At 47.8% G+C, this 23803-nt stretch overlaps 2 protein-coding genes across 2 annotated transcripts in view; both read left to right on the forward strand.

Annotated features, from left to right (window-relative positions):
* Positions 1-2960, forward strand: part of RHEB (Ras homolog, mTORC1 binding) — a 41070-nt gene extending 38110 nt beyond the window's left edge. The window contains exon 8 of the mRNA XM_074157211.1: positions 2052-2960. Within this exon, the coding sequence (XP_074013312.1) occupies positions 2052-2144 (93 nt within the window). The 3' untranslated portion in view covers positions 2145-2960. The remainder of the gene's footprint in view (positions 1-2051) is intronic.
* Positions 2961-11236: 8276 nt separating this feature from the next.
* On the forward strand, positions 11237-19247 carry CRYGN (crystallin gamma N). The gene is made up of 4 exons (XM_074157445.1): positions 11237-11257; positions 11729-11977; positions 13570-13715; positions 19112-19247. The coding sequence occupies exons 1-4, from the start codon at positions 11237-11239 to the stop codon at positions 19245-19247; spliced, it is 552 nt and encodes a 183-aa protein (XP_074013546.1).
* Positions 19248-23803: the final 4556 nt, after the last annotated feature.

Genomic DNA, 23803 nt, shown 5'->3' on the forward strand with positions numbered 1-23803 from the left:
CCTTCGCAGTGAATACATATTTTCTGTGAAATGAATTAACAAGCCCTGTGAACTCCTACAGCTTGGTGTTTCAAACAGCATGTCTTTGACGGAATGTACAGCTGCTTGGTTGACAGAATAAGTTGTGAAGGTTTTTTTTAAATAGATGCTTTGAAGCAGGGGAATAAAGAATTTCTGCATTAAATTGAAACCATTGAAAATGTCAACTCTTACGTAGGGAAGCATTGGTGCAGTCTATGTGTAAATCAGTATATCGCCAAGTTTTGATTAAGGGAAACTCTTTATTAGTGGCACCAGTTTGATAGCAGTTGCAGTCCTGATCATGGTTCTAGAGTCTAATTTGCCCAGGAAATGTGTTGTATAGTACTGGACAGATGAGCCACTTCTGTCAGAGTCGGTTGGGATTGCAGGGAAACTTCATTATGTGGAGGAATATTCCATTTCCAGCTGGTGAAGTATTTTAAATAGTTCCAGAGATAGTACTGTGCACAAATGGTATAAATATGGGAAATTTTAACGTTTGGTCTAATCTTGTTAAGACTGCTTTAAGTTTGTTAGGACTACTTTAGTCAATGGGATTAATTTGGAAGTGATCCAATTAAGAAGAATTATACCTCATGGAGATGGAAAAATATCTGTTAGGTCAGAACACGGTCATAAATCACAGGGTGCTCTTAAGCCTACTGACTAAAACCAACATACCCGCTCTCATAATGTGCCTGCTTTTATGTAATGAATATACTTTCCTCCTTCAGGAGCATATGCTTGGAATTCATGAAATGGATGGCTAGAGTTAGATAAACTTAAAATGGCATGTCTGAGATGATCAGGAGACCATTTCCAAGTTGAAGATTCAACATGCTGGACTACTGATCATATAGTGACTCTTCAACTTGAAAATACTGTAGAGAAGAAGAGTACTTTAGAATTGTCCTTGACTGTAGTATGGATGGGTTTATTCTTAAGTTATTTCTAGGCAATCTCAGATGCTGTGTGTTGTAGTTTCTGCAGATTCTGATGGAGGGTAGTGTACAGTTTTGAAACCCTTAAAACTGAGCGAATCCTGAAAATAACCGGATTAACAGTGTAAGGTATTTACTACAAGTAGCGTTGATGATGATGTCCCAGACACCTTACTCTCCCCATCTTTCAGTATCCTAAAATCAAACAAAACCCCACCGAAAACCTAGCTACGTGTAATTGAATTCTTCCATAAAATCTGCTGAATCACTCGAGTGCTCTGAGAGTACTTAACTGCGTTTCCTCTGAAGGGGTGAAAGGATCCATGGTGCTTGTGTGGCTCATGATTTTGCAGAGGAGCTCTGTATAATTCCATATGTTCCCTACAGTAGGTCAGGATGTTTGTGTGAGCCTCACCGGGATAGCAATGGCTGTCCTGTAGTTGAAGCTATTTAAAATACAAACCCCCTTTCTCTCAGAAGGGCTTTATCAAAGGATACTGCTTAATATTAGACAGTGGCTCATTTTGCTCGTGTTTTCCCCACATGTTCTTTCTTGTACCATCTCTAATAACTGGTCTTACCTATAGGTAAGATGAGAAAATCAGGAATGTTAAAGTAACCCTCACACTGGGCAGTGCAAAGTCAGTGTTTAGAGCTGAACAATCTGCTGCCTTCTGGAATTACTTAGAATCTTAAAGATTACTTAGAGGAAGTGAATTGGTTTATTCTCTGGAGCAGCACAGCATCAAAATCTTCAGCGCTGTCAGTCACTCTGCACAAGCTTACTATTTAAAATAAAGCCAAATTACAGTTATTGGCTCTGTTGTGAGTATGGCTCAGTTTAAACTTGCCCCCCCTGCAGTGACAGGGAAAATGGTTGAGGATTGCTGTGGAGAAGGGGGTTACACTTTTCTTCCAAAAGGCTGCATTTAAAACTGAAATTACCATATTTTCCTTCTTTGATTTTTGGAATAAGTGTTGGATGTGCATTTATCTGTTGGTGTAGCCAGTAAAACTGCTAACTTTTTTTTTTTTCCCCAATAAGCAGGCAGATTCTTCTTACCTACTAACTGTGCGCTCTCTTTGCAGACTGCCGTTGATGTTTTTAAGAGGATAATTTTGGAGGCAGAAAAAATCGATGGGGCAGCTTCACAAGGGAAGTCTTCATGCTCAGTAATGTAATTCCACTGCAAAACCTGAAAACACTGGGAATACATTCTACCTGAAGAAGCAAAACTGCCCATTATCTTTAAGGATAAACTATGCTTCTTTTTTTTTATTTTTTTTTTCTTCTGTTAACCTGAAAGATAAACAGTTGGTTTGGAGCCTTTCCCTTCAGATTATGTTAAACTCTGACTCCTGTGCAAATGGCTTCACTTCCATTTTCAAATTTTAAGCAATCATATTTTCAATTTATATATTGTATTTCTTAATATTATGACCAAGAATTTTACTGGCATTAATTTTTCAGTGTAGTTTGTTGGTTAGAATAATCATCAAAATGATGCATATTGTTACACTACTATTAACTAGGCTTGGATATCAGTGTTTCTTTGTGTTAAATGTATACTTGTAAATAAAATAGCTGCAAACCTTAAGTGTTCTGTTCATAATTTTTTGTTGATTGCCCCATATCACCTTTTTTTTTTTTTTTGGATGAAAAATGTTCACCTGCTGACCTTCAGAAGAGGCGAGAGAACTTTGGAGGCAGTGGATTGTTTGGCTGTTGCTTGGGAAGTTGTTTGTGAGTGAGCTGAACTGATTTTGATAGTAGAACTCCGAGTAGCTCAACTGTGTCTTGTGCCAGCTCATGGAAAGAAGGCACAGGTGACACCTCAAGGGCAAGCAGAGCTGTCCCATGCAAGGGGCCGGCGCTACGGACTGTTCACCTGGGCTCGTAGCTAGGAACGCTGTCGGGACGGAGTGGATTTATCCAGGTCACAAGCGCAGACTTGCTAAGAAAACAAAAATGTCACTTAAAATAAATTGCACATCCTGAACAAATTGCTGTGGATTGTTTATCGTGCGGGTCTGTGGTTTTGCATCTGGACGGCACTGGTGGAGGTGAGTGGTCTCCTGGCACCTGGCCGTTCACAAGGGCCCAGTGCAGCTCTGGGCACCTTCCCCATGCCACTTGGGAGTTTTTACTTGGCTTTTGGCCTAAAGGCTTAAGGAGCCTTAATCTCTTAAGTCTGGAAACAAACTACTTCAGCTATATATTTTAAAAAAATGTGTGGTTGACCTACTTTGTATTTAAAAGCCAAACCCAAAACAACGACGAAAACAAATGAGGCTGATTTGGGGAACAGTTAATTAAATGAAATGTTTCTCATGCGTTTTTGTGTCTATTTGAAAAGTTAATTTCTGGCAGGAGTAAAATGGAAGGGAAACTTGCAGTGTTTTTGCAACCAGAATTTGCTCTTGTGTTTTGGGCTGTGATAAAAGATAGAAATTGAGCGTCTCTCATCTCTGCATTTCTTGTACAGTGGTTCCCCCATATTATGTAGAAGATTGTTAATTGAGGGGCTTAAATAATGTGTGTAGAAAAAATATTTCCTTTGGTCACCATGGGATTAACTGCTGCCTTGGCAAAAAAAGTTGCTTCTTTTCTTCCATTTAGGATATTTCCCAAAGTTTCTGAAAGCTCATTTCTATTACTTGAGTTTTCGTTCCCTGTGCCAAATACAGCTTCAGTAGCTGGATGATTGTTGTACAGGGTAGATCCCTGAAGGTCAGCGCAGTCGGAGCGCTCCTTCTGGGAAACCAGCACATGGTTTCCTTTGGGAACCAGCCTGACCTCGGGCTGTGCAGTAGGTTTCCTCCACAAGAACCTGCAACCCTGGAACGTGGGTGGTTTGGCTGATAGTGAAATTGCTGATGATTCAGAAAATGATCTGTGGAAGTTGGGGCAATGCCCATCTGTTTGGTAGTGTCCCTCACTGCCTAATCGTGAGGTGGTAGGTGGTGGTGCGTGGCCAGAGTCTCTGGCATCGCATCCTGGACACAGTGTCGTCTGGTCTACACAAAAGGTTAGAAGTTGTGGAATACCAGCAACCTCAAAAACCTCCTCATTTACTCAGTTTTCTTGTAAAATAGTGGCCTCACGTATTGGCGATTGGGGTAAAGCTGCTGTGTTGGTGCTTCCGTGTGCCAGCTGCGAAGGCTTTACAGAGGGGACGGATGAGAAAAGGTGCAACTCGATAGTCCTGGGATAATCAAGGCCCGGCCTTCCCCGGAGGGGGGCTGAAAGGCAAGCGGGGGTTCTCTGGGTGATTTGCAAAGCCGACTTCTAAGACTTGATGTGCCCAGCTCTGGGAAGCGTGTACTGCTCTTGCAGTTTCTGTAATAGCTAAAGCATTGAATTCCTCACCGTGTGGTGTTTCCTTTCTCCTGTCACTGGCTCATACAGTTAAGAAATGCAAATTATTCCACTCGTCCAAGCCTTTCTCTGCTCATGAAATCTAGAGACCAGCCATGTGCGATAGTCTTGCAGTTTTAATGAGAGGTGTAGTCAAGCGTGGTCAGTGAACGACGTGTCCTTTGCCGTCCAGAGATTTTAGTTGCCTTCTGGGGACGGCACTTCCCGGCAGCTGGAGGCCAGTGGAGGCTGGAGCAGCCTCGTGCTCCCTTACACCGAGTTTAAGGTTTAGGCTCTTCACCGCGAGAGCCCTAAAATGGGGTGGTGGGCGATCTCGGAAGCCCTATATTATGTACAGAAGCAAGAAATTGCAAGCTGCTGCTTGCCTGGAATTGATGAGTTTATACAGCCTTGTCTGGCGGCTGCCCTGATCCTTCGGAGGCTTCTGGAGGATTGTGATAAATGGTGCACGGATTAAAAGGTAAGTCACGAAGGAAATAAGTTCTCTGGCCCAGGCTGGAAAAGGTTTGATACGAACTTAATGGGGCTCAGCCTTATTCTTGAGGGATGATCGTTGGCAAAGTGAAAGTGCGAAGATCCTTTTCCTGTTGAGGAAATGAGCGATATTTAACCACCGTAACTCAGGTTAAACTCCCATTGACTTGCGTGGATTTAAAATGTGCTCTTCTGGAAGTGGCTCCTGCCTTGTGCCGCCTGTCCCGCTCCGGGCTTTGCTGTGTGAATACTGAGAAACCTCTCGGCATCCTGAGCTGGAGATCGAGCTCCTCTCCCACCTGCTGGGCATGGAAGGGCTGAGGACCAGGAGGGCCGGTGGGGCAGGTGCGGCTCCCAAGCGGAGGATGGACCCCGGGCAGAAAGCGGATGCGTGATCCTTATCATTCTTGTTCTTGTTTCTGTGCATAGCAAAGTTCATCCCTGCTTGAAGAGCTCCGCATCGGGGAAGCCTTGAAGGCAGTCTGCTCTGGGTCTGTGGAGTCTTCTGTCTAACGTTTTTTCCCAGCTTCTGCGAAGGGATGGTGAATGCACACCGGAGAAGGAAAAAAAAAAAAAGCTGGAGAAGTGTTTTTACTGCTCCCTTGTGTCTACAGTAGCTGTATGGTAATGTCTGGACTGGGTAGCCGTGTGGTGTTCATCAACCAAGGGCAGAGAAGTGTGGGCTGAAACTGGACTTCGGTGAGGAAGTTCTCGCAGCGTTGGAGGCAGTGGTGAAGATGTGGGCCTTCCCATTGTCTGGCTTCTTTCAACAGAGAAGTTTCTGCATCCGGGCTTGCACCCTGGAGGGGATCAAGGAGAGCTCTTGCAGTTCCCCTTGTTTCTGGCACAGGAAAGCACCCAGCTGGGTCCGTCCCAGCTCTCGGCAGTTCCCTTGGGCTGCTGCCCCTCTTGCACTTCCGAAATGAACAGGGAAGCCTATGTCATGGTGCGTATTTTGTGTTTTCACCATCTTTAAAAGATACATACCATCTTACACCTTCATTGCTACAGAATGTGTGGTGCTGCTGGGTGCAGATGTCACAGGCTGCCGTGCAGGCGGTGGGGATGCAGCCGGGCGTGCTGGGCTTATCCTCCTAATTAGCGCTGCTGTTGCTGTAGCCTCTCGAGAAGGAGAAATCAACAGGTTCTAATTAGTCCCTCTGTAATCAGTACTGCTCATCTTCAGAGCGTTTCGCTAATACTGACTAATCTTCACAGCCTCATCTAATAAGGTCAAAATTACTCCCCTTTGACAGCTGGGGTGGGGGAGTGAGAACCTTTGCACAGATGCCTCCAATTCCTTACAGGCAGGGCAGAAACGTGGCTGAACTGGGTCTGAGAGGTGTCCTCAGCATCCAGCTTCTTCTTAGGCGTTCTTAGGTTTCTCTACTGGAACCTTTCCTTTTTGAAATAAGATGAAAACTGAGAGGATTTCACCCAAAACCCTGGGCTTTCCGATGTTTTCCAAAATGAGAAATCCAAGCCCCATCTCTGTCAGATGCTGTGTGAGGAGCCACACTAATACTGATCCCTGGACAGTATTACTGAAAGCAAGCTTTTGCAGATTTTTTCAATATCCATCTCTGCAATGCTGCAAATAAATATCTGGCTAAACCTAACCAGCAGGTCCCAACTCCAAGGTGAGGAGCTCTTTTTCCAAGCAGGAACCTGGCCAGGTCTGACCCGTCATTCTGTGGCAGGGTTTGCTCAGGCACGAGAAGGTGTTTTTGGAGTCTGTACTCCACATGGGGCCATGCAAGGTGTTGCGTGGCAGGGGACGGGTGGTGGGTCAGGATGTGGGATGGCCACCCTTGGTAGTGATGTTGTGTAGACTTGGTGCATCTGAGATGAAGACAATGCGTTGAGCCCAAGCCCATCCGTCTCCTGGCAGCTGATTCCCATTTTCAGCAACAGGTGATATATTCTTCCAGTGAGGGTGTGGGTTGGAAGATCCTTTCTCTGCTTGAATGGTTTGCAGAGATGTCCTGCAGTTAGTGTCACCAGCCTCCCCAGAGGCAGCACGTGGTGTAACCAGGCACTGGGAATGAGTTAATCACCAGCGGAAATTAGTGCTTTGGCAACTGGTGTGAGGTGGGCTAGGTCTTAATTGAGCAAAGTGGATTTAATATAGAAACTTTCCCTTGATTGTTTAGGATGGTTTCTCACTCTCTGAAGTGGCCCACAAGATGTGCTCATCCTATTCAGCAGCCAGCTGAAAAATTTTCCATGGGAAGGGGCTAGCCCCATGGTTGTTCCATAGCTAACCAGCTAGAAGTGTCTCATACGTGATACGTGAAGAAATCTGACTTTTTTTTAAGCAAGGTGGCATTTTCAAAGCCCTGAGAGATGGATGGTTCCTGTGCTGGCTCTTAGGCTGCTTTGCAAATACCAGAAGCTCCTCCAGAAGCTGGAGCGTGGCCCTTCCAGAAGATGCGGTGCAACTCCTTGGCTGTTGCTCACTCAATTATTACAGGCAGGTTGTGCTGGCCGCAGCAGGTACCTCCGAGCAGAATGTGAATCCTGCTCAGCCTCTGCTAAGAAATATTCCTGTTGGCATTAGTGAAGTCACTCCCAAAGATTCACCTCCAGGAGTCACGCCCCGCTCTCTTGAGGAGATCTGCGTCAGAGAAGGAGCAAGTTTGACATCTTCCTACCGTAGCTCGGGTAGTTCGGCAGCATCCTTCTGCCAGCACCACCCACCTCCGCAGATTATTGCGAGGCAAATTACTGTGCTGGATACGTGCGATGGCCAGTGTCTGCTGAGCCGTATGGAAAAATCACCCCCATAAATCCTGTGTAACACCCTGTGACAAGTGGTGGTGGCATCTCATGGCTGTGTTTTGAAGGCCACCCAGGCTGGGCTTATTTATGCTGACATAACCTTGCTTGCACCCCCTTGGCATATAATGGAAATTGCTTTGTAAGAGGGCAAGAGCTGTGCCTGTATCCTGCGCGTAGGTGGGATGGGGGGAGGAGAGCGGGATGGAGCCACCACGTTCATCCAGGCAGGGTGTTTTGGTCCTGGATGGGTGAGTTCTGGTTTCTAGCATAGCTGGGTCTATCTCTGTGATTGGTGTTGGCACCAGCAGTGTCCTGAAGCGTTGGGTCCTTCCCGACCTGGTGTTGTTGGGGATGTAACTGCAGGGTTACAATGGACCTGAAATCAACCTTGGCCATCTTGCATGGCTGAGGTCTTTGGTTTTCTCACCCCGGTTCTGGCCTGGACCTCAAGCAAAATGGCTCCAACTGCCTTGCTCCTTGGCCCTGTAGCACCCACCACAGCCCGGAGCCACCAGTGTGGATGTCAAGCCTGATTCTCGCTCCCTTTAAACCAAGATGTGCAAAAAAAATCTCAGACTTTTGGGTTTTCTCTGTTAAAGCCAAACACTCAAACTTGTAAGTTCACGTCTCCAACGCTTCATCCTTTAAACAGCCGCAGCGAAGGAGGGCTGCCCACGAGCCTGTTGGTTTGGGGCACCACGGTCGGAGGCAAACCTGCACTGAGGTTTGCCCCAGTATCATGTGCCTGAAAGGTTGACAGTAGCCACAGGCTGCTCTTTTACCTCCTCCATGGGCAGCCATTCCATCCTTTGCAAGGAATGAAGGTGGGTTTTTTTTTTTCCAGGAATTAAGGTTTGCAGTTCTTCAGTATTCTTTTTTTCCCCATCATCTTCCTTTTTTCTAGAGATGGGCCCTTTGTCATTTCATATCTTTAATGTGGTTTCTTGAAGAAAGGAGGGTAAAGTTATCACACCCTCTTTCCATCTCTCCTAACATAGCTTTTGAACGTGCTGGATGACTTTTAACAAATCTAACAGCCAAGCACAAGTCTCAGATACTTCAGGTTCCTGCAGATTTAATTAAAGCTCACAGCTTAGGAGAAACAGGTAAACCCTATCATGAGACAGAGCTGGAGGAAACGAGGCTTTTGTGGTTCCATAAAAATCTCCTCCTGCGGTAACATCTGCTTTACTGGGTACTTTGGGCCAGTTTGTCGTGGATGCTGTAGGTCTTCCTCTTCAGGCACTCATGGAGCTTGTGGACTATTATGACCCCGGTGGCTGGGGGTGGTGGGTCCCAACACCAACAACAATGCCACCTTGGTGCTCCCAGCCGTGACTCAGGAGAGGGACATGTCTCCTCCTTCCCTCCCAGAGCACCAAGTGCAAGGCCATGGGGAATGACTGGTTTTGGAGATGCTGTTAATGCCCCCCACTCCGGCTGCTGCTCTTCCAAGTGGGACTTTTCCATGTGCTGTTACTTTTCTGACACCATCTGGTGACTAATTTAGCACCTAGAAAATAACACCAGCATGTCAATGAGGGTTTGGGTAGGTTTTTTTTTTAATTCAGATGGCTTTTCTTCATTATTTTGTCCCTCCCATCACAACATGTAAATGTAAACAGTGTTTCTGCGATGCCGGGGCAGGTTTACCTTGCATCAGCTGAAGGATGCGTTTCTTCTCCAAACGCAATGTGCCACCTCCCTCCTTCCTTCTCCAGCGCATCCCAATCAATGCGACGTCTTCCAGCTCAGCCTACGTGTGTGCGCACACGTGCTTATTAACTTTTACATCTTAATTGAAAGGGCGGCGTACGTTTAAGCCTTCATAATGACATCCTGTCTTCCCAAACGGTCTTTAATCTTGAAACGCAGCGGTGAACAAAGGCAGCAGAGCGGGGTTGCCGAGGGAGGCTGCTGGCACGCGTGCGGACGGGAGCCACCTGCCAAGAAATGAGTTTTTAGGGTTTGGATCCAAAGCGTGTGCCTGACAGTCCACAGGTGATGAAGAGGAGGATTTGATGAGTAGGAGCTGGGTGTGAGGTTTCTTCCAGAGCTATTAAATAGGATAAAAGACAAATCGTCATTTAACGTGGTGCCCTGGTACGTCTCTGTGCACTGGCCCATTGGCCACCCCCTGCATTTGCCTTTGCCTCTTCCTAATCTGGTTTGTTAATTATAAACTGCCGGGGTTTATCAGCTGGGCCTTTCCTTTGCTGTTTGTCCTGAGAATAGGACAGTTAAAACCTCTGGATGTTCTTTTAACACAGAAGAGGGGAATATGAAGCAGCTTTTCCTTGCGCTGGCATTTGAGATGCCAGACTCTGAAGCCATAATTGCAGCTATGTGGGAAATACTACTTTATGGTCAATGGTATGGCTTAAAAATCCCTCTAATCCTGATTTATATCTGAGTCTTGGTGTTTCGATGCTGAAAAATCAAACCATTCATAAAAATGACACTCGTGAATAACATCGATGCGAGCCCAACCGTTGCACTTTGGAGGGGATTAGGTCCTTGGCTTTTGGAGATGCCATTTAAAGAGGTTTGAAGATTAAAGAAGAAACCGTTGCTTTCATAGAATCATCTAGGTTGGAAAAGACCCTTGGGGTCATCGAGTCCAACCATCTACCCTACTCTACAAAGTTCTTCCCTATACCATATCCCCCAACACCACATCTAAGCGACTCTTAAACTCATCCAAGGATGGTGACTCAACCACCTCCCTGGGCAGCCTGTTCCAGTGTCTGACCACTCTTACTGTGAAGAACTTCTTCCTAATGTCCAGTCTAAACCTACCCTGTTGCAACTTGAAGCCATTCCCTCTTGTTCTATCGCTATTTGCTTGTGAGAAGAGACCAGCACCACCCTCTCTACAGTGTCCTTTCAAGTAGTTATAGAGAGTGATGAGGTCTCCCCTCAGTCTTCTCTTCCTCAAACTAAACAGTCCCAGCTCCCTCAATCGTTCTTCGTACGATTTATTCTCCAGGCCCTTCACCAGCTTCGTTGCCCTAAGGGAACGTTACTTTGAGGGACGGAGCACAATGTGCTGTTGGTGAGGAGTCTTCTGAGGACGGTCGCTTTTGGCTGCCACACTGCAATGGGCGAGAAGCTGGGAAAAAACAGTAAAAAGAAAGGAACGCAATACAGAGAAGCTGTGTGCCATGCTTAGAGATGCTGCTGTTTCCTTACGTCTTGTCTGATCAAAAAAAAAAAAGAGGATTAAAAAGGGGAAAAAAAGAGAAGGGGAAAAAAGGGAAAAACGGGGGAAAAAAGAAGGGAAGGGAAAAAGGGGGTGAAAAAAGGAAAAAAATAAAGGGGAAAAAAAAGAGGAGTCCTTCAAAAAGGAGTAGTCAATGTGCATGGCTAATCGACCAAAGCCCTGCCAAGCAAATCTTTTGTCAGATCATCTGCCCAAAATCAAAACCCCGGACTCAGCAGGCCCCGTTACCGGTGGTTCTGCCTACGAAGCAGGAAAGCGCAAAGCCCCCCGTTCCCGCTGCTTTGTTAAAAAGCCCTCGCCACACCAGCCCCATCTCCCCCCGCCACCAGCTGCTATAAAGCGGGGTGTCCAACCTTGCTGTCCCTCGCGGTTTTGGTTTGGCTCCCGCTTTCGGTCTTGGAGAGCAGCCAGCAGAAAATGTCTCAGTACTCAGGAAAAGTAAGTAACGAACCCAACCGCTTCCCTTTCAGCCTGGGGCCGGAGAGGCCGAGCATCCTCCGGGTTGAAGGAGTAGGTCAGGATAATATCCCGGAGGATGCGACGTGAGTGATGATACCGGGAGTAAACTCGGTAGCAGGGGACAGGGAGGTTGCAGCAGAAGGAGCTGCGTTTCGGGAGCGGAGTTTCCTGTTTAAACATTCCTGCTGGAAATATGTGTGAGCGAGCACGAGGCAGCGAGAAGTGTCGTAAGTGCGGGATGCGCTGCGTTCCCAGAAAAACAAATATGGTTTTTAGGAAAAAATGCCAGTGATGCCGTGCTCCTCTTTCTGGAAAGCAGCTAAAAAAAAACCAACCCAAACCAAACCATCCTAAAATGAAGCATCTGCAAGAGATTCCCATCTGCTCCAAACAGGAGTCCGGCTGTGCCCCTGCTCCTCACCATGGGCCCGTTCTCCTCCCTTCTCCCAGATCACGTTTTACGAAGGCAAATGCTTCACGGGCAGAAAGCTGGAGGTCTGTGGCAGCTGCAGCAGCTTCCAGGACCGAGGTTTCCTCAACCGGGTCAACTCCATCTGCGTCCAGAGCGGGGCTTGGGTCTGCTTCGATCACCCCGACTTCCGAGGGCAGCAGTACATCCTGGAGCACGGCGAGTACCCCAATTTCTACCGCTGGAACGGCCGCAGTGACCACCTGGGCTCCTGCCGGCCCATCGGGATGGTGAGTGGATGCCACTGGTGGGACGGAGTTGCCATTGGGCTTTGTTTCTCCTGGTCATAGGAACTCCATGAAAAAGTGTCATAAAAATCTATGCTCTTTAGAAGTAATGCTTCCCATTGAGATTTTCCTGTGGTTTTTCAGATGAGGTGGCAAGGTCCTGCTGGTGTCACATGTTTTTGCTTTTTAATGTGAGTTGCTGTGAAATTGCTCACGGGGCAATTAGGAAGGAGGGTTGTTGCCCAAGGCAAGTTTAAGCCACGGGCGCCCAGTCTCCCTGGGCAGCCCCAGGGCTTTCCGAACCAGCCCCGTGGGGCAGGTGGGCTGCTCCTAGCAAATTTTAGCCAAATTCTAAAAAAAACCCCACAACCCAGTAATCCTAAACTGAACGCATTTTTTTCCCCATACTAGATAGCCCTCCCTTTACGAAGCTTTTAAAAGCACCACCCAGATGAAGGTTTAATGGGGAAGATTAAAAAGTAGCAAAGAAAAATTAATCTGGGTTAGGTCTTTCCATTTAGACTCTTCTATCACTCGTGACCCCTGGGGCAACGATGAACCCAGTTGTAGGTGGTGGGGTTTCTCGCTGCCCTCGAAGCTGCTTTTTGGCAGGGCAATGGGTTTGTCTCAGGTCTGCAACGTCCTTCCCAAAGCACTTTCGGGGTCCGTACATGGAGGGATGCTCTGCCCAAAGCCCTGGAGCCTGGCCGGTGTGAGGACGTGCTCCTCCTTCCCTGGCCCACGATTCTCCCTGTGAGATGCCAGTGAGTGCTTCGAGGCATTTTTGCAGCACAGATTCCCGGAGGAATGTTTGCTCAGGCTCGGTATCCGCTCGGCTGCTGCCGGCGGCCGCCTGCCGTGGGGTTTGGCATCGCAGCCCGGCCTTCTTGTGCGTTGACGTGGTTTATTTGAAAAATGCATTTAGGTATTCCTTGAATTTGGCTTAAAAATATCCTTTCAGCTCGCTCTCTCCCGCATACCTATGCCGCAGGCTGCAGAAATCTCCCTGGAGGGATTTATGTCGCGTCACCCTCAAGGGCTCACTCAGCAAAGGCGATGCTGGGAAGGTTTTTTTTTCTTTTCTCTCAATTTTTTTTCCTTAAAGAAAGGCACAACAGGTCCCATCAGGACCTGCACCTACGCATGGAACTGGAGGCAATACAGATTACTTTAGGGAAATTGTCTAACATCTTTGTACACTCCGGATATAGCTCTTTTTTTGTTGAGTGCAGGGGGAGCCGGGGCTGCAGCTGATGCTGTATTTGGGCCTGTGGGGAGGATCTGCGGGTGGGCGAGGGGCTACGTGTGCCTGAGCTCAACGCATCCCACGGGCGGTGTGTTTCCACGTGGACAGCAGCTGTAGGAAGGCGCAGAGAGGAGGGGTTTGTGGCTGCTTTTCTGGTGGGGTGGTGTGCTGGGAGGTGGCATGAGTTTGTGTGTGCTCTGTGCGTGCTGGCACCGGTGGTCTTGGCCTATTGTTCACATTCCCCTTCCAAAGCACCCTTTCATCTTCCTCCCTATCTTCCAAAAGCCAGGGAAATAATTTGCTGGATTTTTTTTTTTTTTTTGGTTGACTCGAATCCCTTTGTCCCCAGCACGGCGAGCATTACAGGATTGAAATATTTGAGGGGAGCCATTTTAGAGGTCCCAGCCTGGAGCTGACGGAAGATTGCTCCTTCCTGCAGGGACAAGGCTGGGACAAGACCTGCATCAACGCCCTCAAAGTGTACGGCGATGGCGCGTAAGTAACCGCACGCGTCCCTGCCCTGCGCCCCTTGTACCCCGCACCGCAGGGGGGGAGAGGCACCTGCAGAGACTACCCCCCTCATGGAAAAACCTGTTGATGCCGGGGGGACTTGGAGAAAGCCTGGAAATGTGAGTTAAGCCTATGGTTTATAGGTAAACTTTGGTGCCTGCCCATTGAGAAATGCTTCAAAGGGGCATGATTTTTGGAGCGTGGCAGCTCAGCACAAGATACAAGAGCGCTGAGACACCTTTTTTAAGGTGTATGAAACAAGTAACCTAAACCCAGCTTTTTTCTTTCTTTGTTGCTTTCTTTTAAACATTTCTGTGCGTGATTGCAAACGCCTCTTTAAAATCCATGCAAAGGCTTTGAGGGAGCATGGATGGATGGATGGATGGATGGATGGATGGATGGATGGCTCTGGGTGACGCAGGTCGGGGTTTTTGCTTTGCAAATGGCTTCACCAAGACTTGCTGCAACACCAGAGACCTCCTCCTTGGACAGCAAAAATGAGGCAGCAGCATCTCACCTCAAAATTAAATCCTGCCTCTGAAAGACAGGGGCATAGACACACTGATGGGGGTTTCTGGTCACCCTTGGTGCCTCGTGAACCCTCTTTGAGGATGCATTGCTGATGCTCAGCCCCATCCTCCTGCCCGTGCAGATGCTCCTCAAGCCTTGGCAGGACGGTAGCTTTGCCTTTTTCTTGCTGTTGGGTGGCCATCTGCATTTTCTCGACACTGTCAGTCCTTTTTTTTTTTTTTTCCTCTTGTTTTGAGCTGGGTTGTTATCTCACTGTCTCCCCTTTCACTGCAAGTGTGCTGGGAGCGGGGGAATGCCATAACATCCTCCCTTAATTGGGCAGAGGGTGGCTGGAGCGAGGGGAGCCCCCGCAGAGGAGGAAGCACAAAAGGGCTCTTCTCTGCCTGTCCTGGACTGGACATTGTGCATCTCACCTGCACCCAGCACAGGGTGTTGGACCCTTCTGTTCAACAGCAATTTTTCCCTAGAATAAGGAAAAGGTTGTCACCATCCAAGCTCGAGACATCCTGACAGCGAGTGTCCTGCAGAACCCTTTCTGATTCAACCGAGACCTCTCCTCTTCCAAAAAAGCTGGCTTATAATCAGGCAGTGGCAGTTCATTAAAACTAAGGAGCAGAGCTACCAGCTCCTGATGGGAAGAAATGGCTGGAGCCCACCAGGGAGTCCATTAGTGTTGAGCATTTGAAGGAAAAGGCATTTGAGTACCAACACTGTGAAGCCAAGAGAGAGCCTATGAGTACTCTGGCAAGAGCTTTAGGGACAATTATTTACCACACGTGTCCCCGTAGCAAAGCCTGGAGCTTGAGAACTTGGGAAGCTGCCCAGAAACTTTCAAGCACTTAAATTTTTTAGATTGATTTTTTTTCCCCCCTCCCCTGCAAAATATATAAGGGGCACAGAGCTTGCTTTCCCTCGCATGGGAGCCTGGACTGTTTATGTTAACATTGCATGACTTCTCAAAGGCTTCGAGGAGCGATTAAAAAAATAAAATACTGAGAGGAGCATAGTGCAGAAACTCACTGAGGTTTGTAGCATTCCGTCCAGACCCTGGGAAGATGGTTGTTACAAGTGTGTGGAAGAATCTGTAAAGGCCATTAAAAAGCAGGATGGTGCAGAGGGACCTGCTGGCTCCGGGCTGCAGGAGGAGGGAGGGAAGGAGGAGATGCTGCAGCAGAGAGGTGATTCCAGGGAGGAGAAAGGGACCCTATGGCACTGCTTTTCTCCTTTAGATGGACCATATAAGGCCAGGTGACTCCAGAGATGCTGCAGGTGTAGCTGGTGCTGGGCTTAACCTCGCAAAGCCCTCCAAGGACCCATCATCTGGGGAGCAGAGGAGATGGGGTCACCGAAGATGAGGGGGGTTTCAGCCACAGGTTTTCTCCAGCACATTCCCAGCCTGAAAGTGGGTCTGTTTTACCTTATGTGTGCTGAAAGCAAGTGTAAAGCAGGGTTCTCCTGAGCTCCCTGCCCACTGAAGTCTTGCTCTGCAATTTTTACCCCTTAATTCCTGCAACGCGACATCAGTTGGATACCAAAATATTTGCTTTCCCCTTCAAAATCCGTGGACGATGTCACGTGCTGTTAAAAAGCTGCAGCCTGCACTTGTGGGGGTGGCCGTGCCTGCGGGAAGTGATGATGGATCAGCTGGAAACATGGGAACGGAGAGAAACATCTGTCTTTGGCGTGGTGCATGGTGGGGCTGAGGGTGTCCTGCACCTTCCCCGCTGTCCTTTTGGGGCTGGCCACTGCTACGCCCCCAGGCTGAAAGGCTGACGGTAAAGCTGTTGAAACCATGCTGGAAATGGGATTGCTATTTCGGAGCAGTTTCGAGATGTTACCGCCTCCTCGGAAGCTGTTGCGGTTTGCACGGCGATCGGCTTTGCCCGTCCCACGAGCAGAGCCAGCTCCAGGATCACATATGGTATCATCTGGTGTTAGACGAAGACGTGCGCTTCTTGTCCTCCTTTGTGCCTCGGCTGCTCCACAGAGGATTGCTTAGAAATAACAACTTCAAAAATCTGAGTTTGTTTTACAGTCCGGGAGAGAATATCCAAAAAAAAGGGCTTTTCTATGTTACAGTGATGTAACTTGAAGGAATGAGACCAACCATTTATTCTGCTGAAGCATTTATGAGCGTTGGGTTGATGTTCTGCAGTCAGGCTGTGAAATATCAACCAGAACAGGTCCCCAAAGGTTGCTGCTCAATAAACGTTACCTTTTTCTCGGCGGAGGCGATAGCTGCTCATGGCAATGCTCGAGTCCTACGTGGAGGATGAGTGGCCTCAAACCCCGCTGGAAGCATCCCGCTTGGTTCAGGCTGAAGCTGCAGCAATCCTCCGCTAGTTTTTTCAGTGCGAGCAGCCAGTTTTGGCTTACAGGGCTCGTGCTGCTTCCATGCGAGTTTTATTCCCTTGTCCTCTGGGTTTATGCGCTAATGAAACACAGCACCGAGATGTTTGAGGGCTGCGTGCTATGTGCCGGGATCAGCTCTCCCGTGCTGGGCTTGAGGACAGGATCGTCTGGTTTTTTGTTTTCTGGGCTCCTTGACTGACTTGATTTCCTCTCTCGCTGATGGCCTCGGAGAACGTAAATTTTAGGCAATAAAGGAACAGCTAAGTAAGCCATACAAGCCTTCACTCATCACCTTGCACTGCCAATACACTTCACTGCTGTTCCTTTTATTCCTCTTTTTTGCAGCCTTATCCTAAGCAGAGGGACAAGCCGGTGGGTTCTTATCACCACACCAGGTCACACAGTCTGCTTCCATCTACCCCAGGGCCTGTCCCATCCCCTCCACGTGACTCTGCAGACACATCAACAGCGTGGAGGGAAATGCAGAGGTCTAGGGAAGGACAGTGACTATGAGGGGCTGCTCTACCCCCTGCATTATTCCCCAGCGTCCAGCAGTTGTTGAAAGATACCCCAGAGCAGAGCTGGAAGAACCACCATGTCGTGGTGGGCCACCCATGCCCTTTGAACATCCCTGTCCCACCACCATGCAGGATTTTCAATGATGCTAGGTACTCCCAGCAGGAGGGAGTGATTGGAAGGTGCTGAAAACAGGATTGGGAGCTCTTTTCAGGAGCGCTTGAGGGAGGGATGGGGAGCTGATGGAGAAAGAGGCCCATGATCATCCAAAAATATGGAAAGGTGCGTATAAGATGAGGGGATGGGGTAGAAAAGGAAAAAAGCCATGCATGCCTTATGAACAAGCCTGGAGTGTATCTAGAGGAGGATGATAATTTTATATACTGTTCTTAATTAAGCTGAAGAGCTGAGCACTCTCTCCGACAGTGAATATGTGAGGGGGGGGACATGGCTTTGGGGCACCCTGCCATTGCACTCACACGAGCAGCGGGCAGACTTCGCCCCGTGCTGCACAGCGAGCTTCAAAGGAAAAGTCTGAGGATGGCTTTGTAATTCCGGTTCGGATACAAACTGGCTGCAAAAAGCGCCAAAGAATGAACTTGTTTGTTTGGAGGAAACGCTCGGGATCCAAACATCTTGGCTGAGCAGCTTGCAGCGGTGCTGCAGAAAAGGGTTGTGCAAGGGCAGGCAGCTGGGTGCAGAGGGGCACCGGGCAGGCGTCTGCTCCACATACCGGTGGGACCAGCACACAGGCAGATGGGAGATGGGGGCCCACCACAGTCCTGCCTGGTGTCCTTTCAGAAACACAAAATAAATCCAAACATGTCACAGAATCTATAAGGTGGCTCAACTAAATACCCTAACCTTTGGCTTTTTATTTTATTTTTTTAAATAATGCCTGTGGGTGGGTGGTTTTACAAACAACTTTTTTCCGAAGTCTCCAGCTTTTTGCTCTGGGTCAGACTGATCTGAGTTCACCAGCTGTTGCCTGACCCTGGAGGCCCAGCAGTCTTTGAGCCATCCAGTACTTAAAGGAGTTTCTCCCTGGAAATCCCACGTGAAGTAGGTCCCAACCCCGATGCCACAGCTGAATTCCTGGCAAGAGTCAGACCACAGAAACCAAATGACTTGGAAGGTTGCATCTGTGATCTGTTGTCATTGCTGAGTGAAAGGATGGGACAAGAAGCAGAGATCCTTATAAAAGCCTTTAAAAAGTTAGGAGGAGAAGAATGAGCTAGAGATGAGCAGTTCAGCAATGATGGGGTGGAAACCCGACTGTAAAACTATCAGAGCAAGGGCAAAGCTTGGTTAAAAAGCAAGGGAAATTTAAATAGAGGAAAGAGGTGACACACGTGGCTACATTAAGATCATGACACAGCGGGTACTAAAGGGATGAAAGGAAAGAAGTGCAGCAAAATTTGTCCCTCGACCATTAGAATTGCTCATCAAATTGAGAATTACTAGCAAAGAGAGAAAATATTAGATATGGTTCCCATCACAGCTAATGAGTCAGTTCAAAGAGTTAAAACATCCTTCAAGCATTGCACATTTCTTACAGTCCAAAATGGGTTTATCCAGGGGCCGAGGGGACTCATATCCTTCTTTAGCGCTATCAAATGCTACCAAATTGTTTTTGTTGCCCTTGTGAAGCTCAGAGAGATCCATTCCTACAGCAATGTGAAGCAGGGAGCCCCTGGTCCCAGGCTTCATCCCTGGTGTAACCCAAAACAGCTTCTTCTAAAGGCAAGGTCCAGTCTGGCTGTGGATAATTGCCAGGCTACTCTGGAAATGGGGGGAAGCCCAGCAGTTAACTCCTTTGGGGACACTTCTGTGCGCAGGACGGGACCAGGACTGCAGAGGGACCATCAGGCTGCAATAGTTTGCAGTACTGCAGTGCCTAAATGCAGCCACTCAACCCGGGCATGAGGCCACCTTGCGTGAACACATTGTTGGAGCCCAAGTAACCCTCCCTTTCTACTCAGGTGGGTGCTGTACGAGGAGCCCAACTACCGAGGCCGTATGTACGTGGTGGAGCGGGGTGAGTTCAGCAACTTCAATGCATGGCAGGCACGCAGCGCAAATGTCCAGTCCATCAGAAGAGTCATCAACTACTTCTAGCTGAGCTTTCACCCTACCAACAATGGCCTGCTGAGACTGGGCATCACCCTCCTTCTCACTCACTGACCTGTGGAATAAATTGTTAAACACCAGCTTTTGGCTCTAAGTACTTTTTTCCCATCACTTGCATGAGCTCAAGAGGGAACGGACCTGCAACCTTTCTAAGCTTCATTTAGGTGCTATGAATTTGCTTTTATTCTGCAGTGATTTGTAAGGAGGACAGGGGAGTGATGGTCGAGAACTGGTGGTGACAAGCAGACCGAGGAACGTGCTACCCGGTGTGGTTGTGGTGTGACACGTGTTCACTCTGGCCCATCCAGAGCCACCACGCGATGGACCCAGCTGACTCCTGATGCCTGGAGGGGGTCACATTGCTGCACATGTGCATTTGGAGTGCATGTGCACAACCGTCGGAGGTTCTGCTCGTGGCATGTGAGGACACAAGTGAGGATCATGTCAGGATCTGACCAACTTGCAGGGCCTATCTGAGCACGACATGCTGGTCCTGATGCGAATGTGATGGAAATCATTCATCCTGATTTACTTTGACCTTAGCTCAGCACACATTAAAAAATATATTAAAAAAAAATAATCCCTGAAGGCACAAAACCTCAGCAATTTTCAATCAGCTCCGTGATTCATAAGCCCTTCAGCTTACGATGATGACATTTTGAGGGGGTGACGGCAAAGAAAAAACAGCCACGACACTGTCACTTTCTGCACAACCCTATTCCCATCTTTCTGCCCCTTTGGTGCTCCCAGTCCATCCCAGTCATTTTGGTGCCCCCAATCCCCATTCAGCGCTTGGCAGCCGGGATGGGAAACAGCTCTGCACATTCAGCTATGGACCATCCACCACAGACTGGCTGCTTCCCTTTGCATTCAGCGCCCAAAAGGCAGACCGCCTCCTTTCTGTGAAACCCTAACTGTGTTCAGTATCAGCTAAGAGTCTTTCTGGCTGTTTCAGAAAGGGATAATTTTATTCTTTTCACTCAGTTATTCTATTAGCTGTTAAGGCTGGGCTGTCTGATGGATCCTGACAAGCATGGGCATGGTGCCGGCAGAGCTGCAAAGCTCTGTGTTAATCCAGTGGGAAGGCTGCTGATCCAGCGACTGTCCCCAGCCCTTTGAAGGGACGTGAGCGAGGCTGACAGGTCCCCAGCACACTGGAGCATGAGGTATGTGTGTGCCTTCAGGGCTGCTTTGCTTTGCGGGACTGCAATGGGATCCTGCCCTTCGCAGAGCCACCGGGAGGAGTCCATGCTCTGTGCTGGGGCAGGGGGCTGGCTGGTCCCACAACGCATCCCGGTTGGACACTGGATCCGGCTGCCATTCGATCAATTCACACTCATCTGCCTTGTAGTTCATCTTTCCAGTGAGAGCTTCTTGGCTCCCTCTGGCTCTCTACCAGTAAAAGGACTGGGGCAATGGGTAACAACTGGGCCTGGGCCTGTGTGAGAAGGACACGTGCTGTTCCCATGATGAAGTGGTGCCGTTGGTAGAGTCACGTCAATTGAGATTTGCCCCGGATGCACATATGCCATATATGTCTTACAGGAAGGGTATAGAAATACAAAAAAAACCCCAAACTACTTTGTGAATTTAACAATAGTTTGGTTAATGATTCCCTTAGCGGTGATACCAGCAATTATGTCCTCTTGTGGACAGCCTGGTCTGGATGTCATCCTCTACTCAAACCATTGCAGAAGCTCTATAGTTACACCAGATCAGCTCTGGACTTTGATGGCCGTGCCCCGAGTGGCCTGTGGTGACATGTGGTCCATTGGGGCTGTAAAAATATTTAAGCATCTTTAATGGATTGCAAGGTATTTCTGTGTCGGAGAAGAAGGCAGGGAAATGATTCATTCATTGAGTGGGATGCACAAATGTACAACTCGTGCATCAACTCTTGCGTATTTCATTTTCTTTTAATTAAATGCAGCTTACGAAAGATTTTAGGAGTCCTTCCAGGATTAGCGTTGCTCTTGCTTCATGAAGGCTCTAATCAGCTCCTGAGCTCAATGCACTCTATTAAAAGTTAATATTCAGTCATATGCATTGCGTTCCGTTGTGACCTTCTGGCCATTAATCTGCTAAAACCCCCCAAATGTGGTCCCAAAGACAGACAGGCATTGAATTGTAAGTAGCTTTAAAGGAGGGTTTTCATTCATTTGAAGCACGTTCAACGTCACGGTGCAGCATGAAGGATAAAGAAACAAAGGCTTTAAAATATACACTAACTGAAATCCCAGATGCTCTAAGCAGTTGGGAGGACAAAAGAAAAGAAAATAAAGAACAACCATCCACCCACATTCCCCTGAGAACGACAGCCTAAGCCCAGAAATCCCCACACCTGGGTTTCTCGACACTTGCTGCACTCAGCCGGGGGAGGTGACTGTCCCACGGAAGTTGGGGTCAGCCCTGCGATACGGCAGATACTGTGCTGTACGGCTTCCAGCGTCCAGTGGTTCAACCTCCCTCGCTGCAGACCAGCCCTTGGAGGGACCCAGGGACACCCCTCCCCGTCCCTAAGGGGATACGCGGGACTGTGCACGTACACACACAGATGTACAGCCTGACTCCAACATGCAGCTACTGTGTGCAAGCCCACGTCATCTATACGCTTCGGACGCATCGTTTGTTTATAAGTTCTAGTATATTAATATTTGTTATTTAAATTGTGGAAGTGTTTAGGAGCCCCAGTCCTGGACAGAAGAACCCTGCTGCATGCTAGGAGTTAAAGCACAAAAAAGGCAGCCTGGTTCATCCCTGCTGTTGCATGGAACTCTGTGTGTAACCAGCTAGCATTTAGCCACATACAGCACATTTTACGCAGGTCTGTAATATGCCTACAGACTAAATACTCGTCATCTGTTAACATCTGATATCCCACTTATGAACACACTCTCAACGCAAACGGCTAGCCTCATGTGAACACTATTTAAAAAATATCTTCTCTATGCAGAAGCCTAATATTGCTAAAAACTGGCAGCGGGGAATGGAGTTCCATCTATTTTTTTCTTGATTTGAAACCTAAGTGGGGTGGCCATGGGCCTAATCCAAGCACTGATGCTGCAGGAACACGCATTGCGTTGGCAGTGGGGGGATGTGGCTCTCCCCTTCCTTTTCCCTCCCCCTCCTTGCTAAATCTGCACTTGTTTAAAGGACAGAACGTACAGATCCCATATGTTTGCTAGTGGTTAGGGTATTTTTTTTTTAAAGATTATTGACATTGCTCTAGTATGAACCGGTACGATTTGTGAGTTTATAGCATATGTAATATAAATGGCAAAAACGCCAGCTTGATGTGAAGTGGATGTGAGATTGTGCAGCAGAGATTTGAGCTGTACGTCATTAAACTGTATGGCTGAATGAGTTCTGCTACGTGCACCAAGGAGGCAAGCAATGGATTAAGTAAATTGGAAACTATTCTACAAAATGCTAGAGATAAAACAAAGATTCCAAAATGAACAAAAGGGACAAGTTATTAATTACAAGAGAGAGAGAACTAAATGAAATCAGCTCCATCTGGAAAACCAGGAAAGCCCTAATAATCAGCATTACTGGGCTTGGCCAGGCTGCTGCAGTGTAATATTCAGAATAACTTTGAATTACGTCTGGCCCCAAAGCAAACAGCTCCTGCCAGAATGCCTGCACACATGAACGTCCTTTCTCTGTAGCTGGATAATGTGGGAATTTGATGGACTGTCTCTGCCAAATGAATCCTTGGAAGATACCTGTGCAACTGCAGTACTTTTGCATTGCTATATTACCCCCTATAGGTAGGTATAATGATAGTAAGGAGGAAACTGCCTCCTGATCCACTGTTGGCATGTTTGCTGTTGCCATAGCTCAGATGAATCTCCACTAACTGCTTACACAGGTGAAAGGGCTGCCCAGCCACCTCCCTGCCCCGGGGAATTCAAGAGGCGTTATCCCGCTATGGAGGATGCCCAAGGCTCACACCTTCCTGTGCTTTCTTCTCTCCTCCTCCGGAGACACCTCTCTGGACCTGGTGAAAATGAATTCACTCCTTGGTGTCTGCTAGAGCTGTTTTATTAGTTCTTTAAGTAGAAAGTCTTGCCCAACAGTGACCTCTTTGATTGCAGGAAGGAAATGAACAGCTTCAAAGGACATCTCCGACCGTTGGCACCAGGAGGAGATCCGTGGTCACTGTTAAAGCCAGTGACAGGGTAAAAATGTAGAGGGAGCACGTCTTAGTACTCTGGGAGCACTGACAAATATCCTGGCTCCTATGCTTCATCTGGTTTGTTTTTAGTTTTCTTTTCCCTGTTGTATTGAAGTCAAGGAGAAGTTCACTTGGGTGAAAACAGAATTGGCTTTGAAATTTTTACTATCCATGAGATAGTAAAACTCTTGTCCAGGAGTAAATCCGATATAGCTAACAAGTCCTTGAATCAGATGGTATCTGCCTGATGCAATCAGCAACTTCAGCATTGCGAATGGTGATTTGTTTGGATTTTAAATTTTAAATCATCTGGTTTATTGCAGAGGTTAAATCATCCTCCAGTGTGTGGGACTCATGTAGCCTGTTG

Source organism: Numenius arquata, chromosome 12 (assembly GCF_964106895.1).
Source record: "Numenius arquata chromosome 12, bNumArq3.hap1.1, whole genome shotgun sequence".
Classification (NCBI taxonomy): Eukaryota; Metazoa; Chordata; class Aves; order Charadriiformes; family Scolopacidae; genus Numenius; species Numenius arquata.